This window comes from Harpia harpyja, unplaced genomic scaffold (assembly GCF_026419915.1).
Source record: "Harpia harpyja isolate bHarHar1 unplaced genomic scaffold, bHarHar1 primary haplotype scaffold_118, whole genome shotgun sequence".
NCBI lineage: Eukaryota > Metazoa > Chordata > Aves > Accipitriformes > Accipitridae > Harpia > Harpia harpyja.
The window spans coordinates 282012-293150 of record NW_026293190.1 but is presented as its reverse complement, the minus strand read 5'-3'; the positions used below and the strand labels follow the sequence as shown (position 1 = coordinate 293150).

The window sequence follows — 11139 nt, the reverse complement described above, 5'->3', positions numbered from 1 at the left end:
ACGATGCTTCTTCCAAAAAGCCGTGTTTGGTTGTGGTCTGAATATTGTTTTGGTGACACCAGAAGCACCTGCCCAAGCTATGTGCCAGCTCCCGGCCTATCAGCTCTCCAGGCACCAGTGACATCACAAGTTCATCCATACACAGCCATGTGCATACTCCTAGCCTATCTGCTACTCAGCCACAGGTGACGTCATAGTATCTGCATCTGACATGGGCCTGCTCCATGCCTATTGGCTATTCAGACATCAATGACATCAAAACCACAAGCACAAAACAGGGGCCTGCTCCTGCCCTATCAGCTACTCAGGCAGCAGTGACATTAGAAGCACCTACACGTGCCATTGGCCTACTCCAGGCCTATGAGCTACTCAAGTAGGAGTGACCTCATCAGCACAGACACAAGCCATGGGCCAGCTCCTGCCCTATCAGCTACTAAGGCACCAGTGACCTCACACGTATGGGTACACCCATTTGCCAGGTACTTGCTGTTGCAGTAGTCTGCCTCCGGTGAACTTGCAAGAACCTATAAGAGCCATGCACCTGGTCCTGGCCTATCAGCCCTTCAGCCCAGAGTGACAACACAAGTACATACCCAAGCCATGTGTCTCCCTGTCCTGGTTTCAGCTGGGATAGAGTTAATTGTCTTTCTAGTAGCTGGTACAGTGCTATGTTTTGAGTTCAGTATGAGAAGAATGTTGATAACACTGATGTTTTCAGTTGTTGCTAAGTAATGTTTAGTCTCAAGTCAAGGATTTTTCAGCTTCTCATGCCCAGCCAGTGAGAAAGCTGGAGGGGCACAAGAAGTTGGGATGGGACACAGCCAGGGCACCTGACCCAAACTGGCCAATGAGGTATTCCATACCATGTGACGTCACCTTTAGTATATAAACTGGGGGGAGTGGGGGCAGGGAGATCGCCGCTGGGGGAATCAGCAGGTAGTGAGCAATTGTACTGTGCATCATTTGTATATTCCAATCCTTTTATTATTACTGCTGTCATTTTATTAGTGTCATCATTATCATCATTAGTTTCTTCTTTTCTGTTCTATTAATCCATTCTTATCTCAACCCACGAGTTTTACTTCTTTTCCCGATTTTCTCCCCCAAACCACTGGGTGAGGGGGGGGGTGAGTGAGCAGCTGCGTGGTGCTTAGATGCTGGCTGGGGTTAAACCACAACACTCCCTCTTGCCTAGCAGCTACTCAGGCACCAATGAGCTGGCCACCACATAGCCACCTACTTGCTATCTGCTTGCCTGTGAGATGCAAAAGCACAAGTGACCTTGTAAGCTCTGACACAAGCCACGCCCCTACTCTTGGCCTATCAGCTACTCAGGTATCAGTAATCTCACAATCACTTACACAAGCCACGTGCCAGCTCCCAGCCTATGGTCTACTCAGGCAGCAGTGACCTCACAAGCACATACCAACCTATTTTCTATGTGCTTGTCTGGTGGGGTGACCCCATGTGGCAGCCCCCACCCGGTCACTTCCTCACTCCCCACCGGTAAGATGGCGGAGGAAAACGAAAGGACAAAAGTGAGAAAAAAAATCTCATGGGTTGAGATAAAGACAGTTTAATAAGTGGATTACTTCTATTTTGAAGAATGCCCAGCACTCCCCTAGTTCTATTGCTGACTATGACATCATATGGTGTGGAATATCGCCTTGGTCCATTGGGGTCAGCTGTCCTGACTTTGTCCCCTCCCAGCCTCGTGCCACCCCCAGCCTCCTCGCTGTTGGGGCAGAGTGAGCAACAGAGAAGGCCTTGATGCTGTGCAAGCGCTGCTCAGCAGTAGCTACAATGTCAGTGTGTTATCTGTCAACACTCTTTTGACCACCAAGGCAAAGCTCGGCACCATAGGGGCTGCTAACAAGAAAACTAACGCCATCCCAGCCAGACCCAGTACAATCTTTACACCTTGTTCCCTCCCGTTTACACCCTGCTGAGGTCCTACAGGATTCAATACATTTACATCCACCCTCACCACCCCCTTCCCCATCCTTTGACAGGACGTACACACAGCAGACTGGCTTTGGCTGCTGTGGCTCAGGTGGACCTGCACAAGTGCCAGCACACTCCTAACCTCTCCCCTCTCTCAGTCAGCCAGAGCTGTTTGAAACATTCGATCAGGTTATCAACCTAAGGACAAGGAACTGTATATAGCACCAGCCTGCACCCCGCAGTGGTCTTACAGGTAGCTGTGACATCCCTCACAACCCCATGGGGAAAGGGAGTTCCCCACTACCATCCTATCTCTCTGCTTGGAACCTCAAAAGCCACTTTGCAGTTCATGGGCTCACTGGCTAGTTCCTCTCATCCACATGGTCTTTTCTGAGATCCTCTTTGGGTCTTTTCCGTATTGCCCCCATGCACATATTCTTCTGAAGTTTGCATTTTGTCCTGCTTTTCCATGTCGGCAGGTGGCGTTGCCTGTGTCTTGCAGCACTGAGGAAAGCTCAGAGTCTTCCCCAGTAACCCTGCATGGCCACCATGCTGGGCTGGGCTGGGATGTGGGGCCTCCCAGGCCGGTTCACAGGATACCGGCGTAACCATCAGCAGCATTCAGTCAGCGGCGAGGCCACCAGAGGCAACTGTAAGTCGGCGGCTAAGTGCCAGATTGAGGAGGACTGGGAGGTTCCCGAGGTCCAGGAGTGCCGGGGAAGAGCTGAGGGACCTGTCGAGAGCCGGCGGCTCTCGCGAGACTGTCTGACGCAGCATGGGTGTTGCCAGGGGGAACCACGGGAGATTTAAATGGCCCTGAGGAGCGCCAGCGACCAGAAGCGTGGCGGACAGGGCGGGCAAACAGGGCGTGGTGTGTCAGAAAGGGCGTGGCACCGCAGTTCACACAGGCAGGGCATGCAGGTAGGGTGTAGCCCCCCCCCCCCCATTCCCAGCTCAAGAAGGCTACTCAAGCAGGCATCAGCCCAGAGGGAGACCCAGGTATGGTTGCCACTTGGGTGAAAGCCATTGTTAGGAAAAAATTGGTGACGCAGACAGAGCTCCCATGTAAACGTGCAGCTGTCCAGGTCTCTGGCTGCAGGGAGTGCCTGAGTCTGTCACTGATGACGGAGGGCAGCGGGGACAGCTCTTGTGTGAGGTGTGACCAGGTGGATGATCTGCACAGCCTGGTGGTAGAGCTGAAGGAGGAAGTGGAAAGGTTGAGGAGTATCAGGGAGTGTGAGAGGGAGATAGACTGGTGGGCCTAAAACCTACCGTCCCTGAGGCAGAGGCAGGAGATGGAGGCTTTGCAAGAAGTGGAGGTTCCTGTCACGGTCGAGACGGACAAACGACAAGTATGCATTCTTATAGTACAAGCAAAGAAGGTTTTTTTATTCTTACAAGCCAGCAAATTTATACCCATTACACTTGTTACCTTGTACATATGTCTGTCCCTTATTTGTCAAAACGTTGTCAGAAGTTGTTTTTCTCATGCCTCATTGGGTGGTTTTTTCAGGTTCCTTATAACATCTGCAAACAGTCAACACATTCCTTAAACTTAGTTTCCAAAACATGCTTATTGTTCTTTCTTGTTCTCTCACGGGAACACTGCAATCTTGTCAAGGTCAATATCCTCCCCAGGCCACTCGGTCCAGCCGAGGTCGTCTACATCCTGGTCTACCCAACCTGCATCGTCAGGGAGGGCAGGTCTACCCCGCAGGCACGGGTAGGGAGGCCAGGTTTACCACTCTCGCGCGGGTAGGGAGGCTTGTCTACCCCGCTGGCGCCGGCAGGGAGGCCAGATCCAGCCCGCTGGTGCTGAAATGGAGGCCAGATCTACCCCGCCAGTGCGAATAGGGAGGCCAGGTCTACCCCGCCCTCACAGATATGGAGGACAGGTCTACCTCGCCCGCGTCGGCAGGGAGGCCAGCTCTATCCTGCACGCGCGGGTATGGAGGCCAGGTCTACCCGGCCAGTGGCGGCAGGGAGGCCAGGTCTACCCCAATGGCGCCGACCGGGAGGCTAGGTCTACCCCGCCTGCGTGGGTGGGGAGGGCAGGTCTACACCACCTGCGCAGATATGGAGGCCAGGCCTACACCGACGGCGCCAACAGAAGGGCCAGGTCTACCTCGCCTGCGTGGGTAGGGAAGCCAGGTCTACCCCTCCTGTGCCGGTAGTGAGGCCAGGTCTACCCCGCCCACGCGGGTACGGAGGCCAGGTCTACCCCGCCCGCGCGGGCAGGAAGGGCAGGTCTACACAGCCTGCGCGGGCAAGGAGGCCATGTTTACCCTGCCCGCGCCGGTAGGAAGGCCAGGTCTACCCCACCTGAGAGGGTAAGTAGGCCAGGTCTACCCCGGCCGCACGGGTATAGAGGCCAGGTCTACCCCTTCGGCGCGAGTAGGGAGGCCATGTCTACCCCGCCCACATGGGTAGGGAGGCCAAGTCTACCTTGCCCGCATGGGCAGGGACGCCAGATCTACCCCACCCGCGTGGGTATGGAGGCCAGATCTACCTCTGCCGTGCCGGCAGTGAGGCCAGGTCTACCAGAACCAAACGGGTAGGCAGGCCAGGTCTACCCCGCCCACGTGGGTAGGGAGGCCAGGTCTACCCCCCCGCTCGGGTAGGGAGGCCAAGTCTACCTCTCCCGTGCCCGTAGTGAGGCCAGGTCTACCCAGCCTGCGCCAGCAGGGAGGCCAGGTCTACCCCCCCCGCGCGGGTAGGTACGCCAGGTCTACCCCGCCTGCGCAGGTAGGGAGACCAGGTCTACCCAAAATGAGCAGGTAGGGAGGCTAGGTGTACACCTCCTGTGCGGGTAAGTTGGCCAGATGTACTCCACTCGCGCGGGTAGGGAGGCCAGGTCTACCCCTCCTGCGCGGGTAGGTAGGCCAGGTCTACCCCACCATCACCGGCAGAGAGGCCAGGTCTACCAGAACAAAACGGGTAGGGAGGCCAGGTCTACCCTGCCCACGAGGGTAGGGAGGCCAGGTCTACCCCACCCGCACGGGTAAGGAGGCCACGTCTCCTACCACTTTCCTCGGAGGAGCCTCCACTGCCAGCCACTCACCGCGGGAGCAGACAACAACCTCCTGAAGCCACAGACTAAATGGTATGTTTACAAAGGTAGCCTGTAAAAGTACAGGCCGGGGCAGCTGGTAAATCACACAGAGACGTCTGGCGTGCAGCGTAGTCCCCGTATGGGAGGAAGGTACCCTGTATCGTAAGGGGGGATTTGCTGACCGATAGAGCGGCCGCTAGCGATCTTGGGGGTAGATCGAGCAAATCCGGGGTGACTGCTGTATCCTGGTATCGGGAGCCAGGACGGACCTGTCGATGACTGGTATATAAGAGGCAGGAGAAGGGTAGGCGCACCCCCTCGCAATTGCGCTTGGTTTATTTTTGCAGCTGCTGGAAGGTTGTCAACTGGAGCGATGATTGTATGATGTGAATGTTTGGAAATTTATGTTAAAGATTTTGTGGGGGTGTGTGGAAATGATATGTTGAAATCTATAGGTGTATGTATGTTTGTGTGAATGTCTTTACGTATTAATAGCGGTGATCCCCTGCTTTGTATGTGGGCTTGTAACTGGACTATATAGTAATTAGCATCCAGCTTGGCTTTTGTTGAAGTGTAAATCTTGTGGGAGAAGGTGGTACTGTAGCAGTACTGTAGCAGACGGAAACCAGACTGCCTTGAGTGTTTTCCCCAAATTCCACACTTTTATGATTGGGAAAGAGTTCACTAAGTGAAATAGTGAGATTGGTGTGTAAAGGAAAATTTAATTCCAGAAATTTGGGATGTGTGGGAGGGAAACGGAGGGAAGACTATAAAGAAGTGTAAGGAACGATTTGCATGGAAGCTTATTAAAAGGAGAAGCCAAAATCCAACTTAAGAATTATTAGGAAGAGTATTAAAATGGGAAACAATCAAGGAGGAGTATTGAGGAAGAGTCCTCTGGGTTGTGTAATTGCCCACTGGAAAGATATTGTTGGGACCGGAGGTACGGAAAGTAAAAAGAACCTTATTAAATACTGCAATCAGTGGTGGCCGTTGTATAAGTTAGAAGGTGATGCTAAGTGGCCGCTTAATGGGTCAATAGATTATAATACTTTATTACAACTAATGCTGTTTTTAAGGAGAGAAGGAAAATGGGATGAGGTTTCGTATGCAGACATGTTTTTCACCCTCCGAAATCATCCGGAGTGGCAAAGGGACTGTGGAATGGTACCCCCACAGGACCCCATGGTGCTTGCACTTGAGCGAGAGAACAACAAGGAGTTTAGAGGTAAACTGAGGCGGTGTTGTTCGGCATGTAGTATTGGACAAAGATGTACAAAGACAAATAAAATCCATCAGGCACCAGAACAAGATCTAACTGATTTGTTTAAGCCTCCCCCTCGACCACAGGAACAGGATGCAGACTCGGATAGAACTCCAACCCCCCCGAGCAGCCCTGTATCTTCCCGTACTAGGAAGAAAACTACCTCAACAGCTTTACAAGCACCTCTCCGAGAGGCGGTGGGGCCGGATGGTGGGACGATGTTAATCCAAGTACCCTTTTCTACTGCTGACCTAGGGGAATGGAAAAAGGTTGCAAAAGATTATAGGAGAGATCCGATAGGTGTAACTAAGCATTTCCAATTTATTGTAAAACAGCATAACCCTGATTGGAAGGATATACAGCTGTTATTGGAATATATGACTGAGACAGAAAAACAGCTGATTTTAAAAACAGCAGGGAACCTTGCTGAAGATCATTATAAGATTACAGGAGGGGACATTAAGGAATATTTCCCTCTCCAAGACCCAAAGTGGGATGTTAATAGATCTGCACATATGGAAAGATTGCAGGGGTATCAGGAATGGATTACAAAAGGAATAGAGAGAGCAATCCCTAAAACTGTAAACTGGTCAGCTTTATATGCAGTTAAACAGAGTCCTTCTGAGTTTCCATCCGAATTCCTGGATCGATTGAGGGATGTAATGTGCCGCAGCACACCGCTGGATCCTGGGTCAGAGGTAGGAATACAACAATTAGTCTCCCTGTTTTGGGGGCAATCTACAAGGGATATAAGGCGCAAACTTCAGAAATTACGGCCTACAGAGAGTAGGAATTTAGAAATATTGTTGGATGAAGCGTGGAGAGTATTTAGTAACAGAGAGGAAGGATATAGGCAGGGGCAAAGGAAATTAATGGCTGTTATCCAGGAAGAAAGAGGAAGAGGGCCTAGACGAGACTTGCCGCGACTGGGCAAGGATCAATGCGCTTTGTGTAAGAAATTCGGTCATTGGAAAAAGGAATGCCCAAGGAACAAGGAGGATCAGAGGGCTCAAACAGGAGGAACGGTAGCCCATGTGAAGGGAGATTGACGGGAACCTGGGGAATCTACCCTAGCGGATCCACTGGTTATAATTAAGCTAGGGAAAACACAACAAGAGGTAGAATTTTTGGAAGATACAGGAGCAACATACTCGGTTCTGAATCAAGCTTTGATGCCCCTGGGAGATGATTATGTCATGGTGAAAGGAGCGACTGGCCAAAGTGAAAAGGCATATTTTTGTAAACCTTTAGAATATAAATTAGGAAAACAGTGGGGCATTCATAAATTTTTATATATGCCCAACTCCCCAAAGGCACTTTTGGGAAGGGACTTGTTGGAACAATTGGGAGCAAAAATTGTATTCAAAAAGGGAGAAATTACTCTGGAGGTAAAAGATCAGCAATATATTCATATATTGAGCCTAACTTTAACCAGTCTCCCCCTAGAAGGAAGCATTAACGAGGACATCTTAAACCAAGTGTACCCGGGGGTATGGGCTACCGATGCACCTGGAAGAGTGAAAAGTGCTCCACCTGTTGAAGTTAGGATCAAGGAAGGCCAAAAGCTGGTAAGAATTAAACAATATCCCCTAAAGAAGGAAGACAGAGAAGGAATCCGGCCGGTGATAGAAAAATTTTTGCAGTTGGGATTATTAAAAGAGTGTGAGTCTGAATTCAATACCCCTATATTACCTGTTCGGAAGCCCGATGGTTCATATCGGGTGGTCCAAGACTTACGGGCGGTGAATAAGATAACTGAAGATCTTTACCCAGTAGTGGCGAACCCATATACCCTGTTGACCATATTAACACCTGGATTGACTTGGTTTACTGTTTTAGATTTGAAGGATGCTTTCTTTTGCCTCCCTCTCCATGAAGCCAGCCAAAAATTATTTGCATTTGAATGGGAAAACCCCAAGAGTGGTCGAAAGACCCAGCTCACTTGGACGGTGTTGCCACAAGGATTTAAGAATAGTCCTACCATTTTTGGCAATCAGCTTGCGAAAGACTTAGAATCCTGGGAAGCCCCGTCTGAGGAGGGGAAGCTGTTGCAGTATGTGGATGATATCCTGATCGCCACCAAAACAGAGGAAGATTGTATGACATGGACAGTGAGTCTGTTGAATTTCCTGGGACTCCAGGGGTACCGGGTATCCAAGAAAAAGGCACAGGTAATGCAACGCAAAGTGAATTATTTGGGCTATGAAATTAGTGCGGGACAGAGAACTTTGGGACAGGCCCGTAAAGAGGCAATATGCCAAACTCGGAGACCTCAGACAGTAAAAGAGTTACGGACTTTTCTTGGAATGACGGGGTGGTGCCGATTGTGGATCTATAATTATGGATTGCTTGTTTAACCACTGTATGCGTTGACAGCCACTGAGCAGAAACACCTTGAGTGGAACAAGGAGACCGAACGAGCCTTTGAGCTACCGAAAGAGGCTTTGATGTCGGCCCCGGCCTTAGGACTCCCAGATGTGAGTAAGCCGTTTCTTCTTTACTCCCACGAGAAGCAGGGTATTGCCCTGGGAATATTAGCACAAAACCTGGGTCCGTATCGACAGGCAGTTGCCTACCTTTCTAAGCAGTTAGACACGACTGCAAAAGGTTGGCCTGGATGCCTGCGGGCAGTTGCGGCTGTGATATTGAATATACAGGAAGCCCGAAAGTTTACTCTGGGCCAGAAAATGACTGATTTGGTGTCTCACACAGTATCAGCAGTACTGGAAGCGAAAGGTGGACATTGGCTCTCTCCGCAAAGATTCCTGAGATATCAAGCTATATTGGTAGAGCAGGATGATGTGGAGATTGTAGTCACTAACATTGTCAACCCAGCTTCTTTTCTCAGTGGGAACACAGGAGAACCGGTACATCATGACTGTTTGGAAACCATCGAAGCAACATACGCCAGTCGCCCAGACCTGAAAGACAGCCCCATGGAAAACGGGGAAACTTGGTTCACAGACGGAAGCAGTTATGTCCTAAATGGTAATCGACATGCGGGATACGCCGTCACCACCAGCCAAGAGGTAATAGAATCAGGGGCTTTGCCTATGAACACCTCCGCACAGAAGGCAGAAATAATTGCTCTAACCCGTGCCCTGGAATTGGCCCGGGGCAAAGTTGTGAACATTTATACAGACTCAAAATATTCCTTTGGAGTTGTACATGCACATGGAGCAATTTGGAAGGAGAGAGAACTATTGAGTTCTCAAGGGAAAAATATCAAACACGCAGAAGAAATTCTGAAGTTACTGGAAGCTGTCCAGCTCCCTAAGAAAGTAGCAATTATGCATCTTAAGGCACACCAGAAAGTGAGCTCAGATTTGGAAAGAGGGAATGAGCTGGTGGACAGAGAGGCAAAACAAGTGGCCAAAACAAAGGTAAAAACAGAAGGGGCCTTAATTCCTGATAGGCAGATTTCCCTAGAAGGTAAGCCAGAATACACCAAGGAAGATCAGAAGCTCATGACAGATTTAGAAGGGTCATATAATGAAGAGGGGTGGGCTCATACGCCACAAGGAAAGCTAATCGTTCCCTCTTGCTTATTATGGCATTTGATACGGGAGGAACATAGGAAAAGACATTGGGGAACAGAGGCTCTGTATAATCATTTGATAAGAGAAATTGTGGCTAGAAATTTATACACCACGGTGAGACAGGTGACTCAACAGTGTGATCTTTGCCTCCAGACTAATCCTAAGAATACCCCCAAGGCGGAAATGGGCCAGATTGGAAAAGGCAAGGGGCCTGGACAACAATGGCAAATTGATTTTACAGAACTTCCAAGAAAAGGGGGGTATCGCTATTTATTGGTATTAACTGATACCTTTTCAGGTTGGCCAGAAGCATTCCCAACAAGAACGGCTAAAGCTCGGGAGGTAACTAAAATATTGGTGCAAGAGATAATACCACGTTTTGGGGTTCCAGCAACCATATCCTCTGACAGAGGACCACATTTTGTCTCAAAAATAGTACAACAAATTAGCCGCCATTTGGGTATAGATTGGCAGCTTCATACTCCATATCACCCCCAGTCGAGTGGTCAAGTAGAAAAAATGAACCACTTAATCAAACAGCAAATTGTGAAATGAGGACAAGAAGCAAATTTGACATGGCCTCAGTCTCTCCCTTTAGCCCTTCTGCGTATACGAACAAGACCAAGGGCGAAAGAAGGACTGAGCCCCTTTGAAATTCTGTATGGACAACCCTATGGGATACAGAGAGGGGTGTCTGTACAAGCGGGGGATGAAATTATGACTTCTTACATGGTAGCATTAGGTAAGCAACTTAATAAAATTAGGAAGCATGTGGTAGGGACTCGAGGGAGAGGTTTGGATGGGCCTGTACATAATATACAACCAGGAGATTATGTGTATATAAAGTCTCTTACAGAAAAAACTCTGGAGCCGCAGTGGGAAGGACCATTTCAAGTATTACTTACCTCCTTCACCGCGATTAGGATCAAGGAACGGAACGCTTGGATTCGTCACACCAGAGTGAAAAGACACCCAAAACTCCATGGAAAGTCACCACAAAATCCGATGGACACTTAGTTTTTACACGGTAATATGGGCAACTATGGGGACAAGGAGTGTAGCATGGGATGGGAACGTGTTTGTTCAACTCCACGAGAGTATCGCAAAAATAGTGAATCAAACTGATTGCTGGATATGTTCACGTTTTCCTAAGGGTCTCGGACAGGGCTACCCCGTAATTGCTACAGTTTTTTCTAACACCTCGGTGATAGCAGCAGCTTTTAATAACATGTCCCTCACAATGTACACTGAAATACCCTCTGAGAACCTTCAATGGCAAACAGATCTGAGCAAATTGTGGAATGAAACCCAAAGGGTTCCGTGTGTTCAAAGATGCCATC

The 11139-nt window shown here is 49.6% G+C and overlaps 1 protein-coding gene across 1 annotated transcript; it reads left to right on the top strand.

The window, feature by feature from the left end:
- Positions 1-7403: 7403 nt before the first annotated feature.
- Positions 7404-9300, top strand: LOC128138226 (uncharacterized). Its single transcript, XM_052779537.1, has 3 exons — positions 7404-7922; positions 8100-8371; positions 9096-9300. Exons 1-3 carry the CDS (start codon positions 7433-7435, stop codon positions 9183-9185), a joined length of 852 nt encoding a protein of 283 aa, XP_052635497.1. The 5' UTR covers positions 7404-7432; the 3' UTR covers positions 9186-9300.
- Positions 9301-11139: the final 1839 nt, after the last annotated feature.

Bases quoted from the DNA above. Each gene is read 5' to 3' on its own strand.
- LOC128138226 (XM_052779537.1), top strand. From the start codon at position 7,433: ATGCCCCTGGGAGATGATTATGTCATGGTGAAAGGAGCGACTGGCCAA. The intron at 7,923-8,099 runs GTGAGTCTGAAT...TTACTGTTTTAG, and splicing joins GTTGGGATTATTAAAAGAGT to ATTTGAAGGATGCTTTCTTT. The intron at 8,372-9,095 runs GTGAGTCTGTTG...TTGTCAACCCAG, and splicing joins AAGATTGTATGACATGGACA to CTTCTTTTCTCAGTGGGAAC.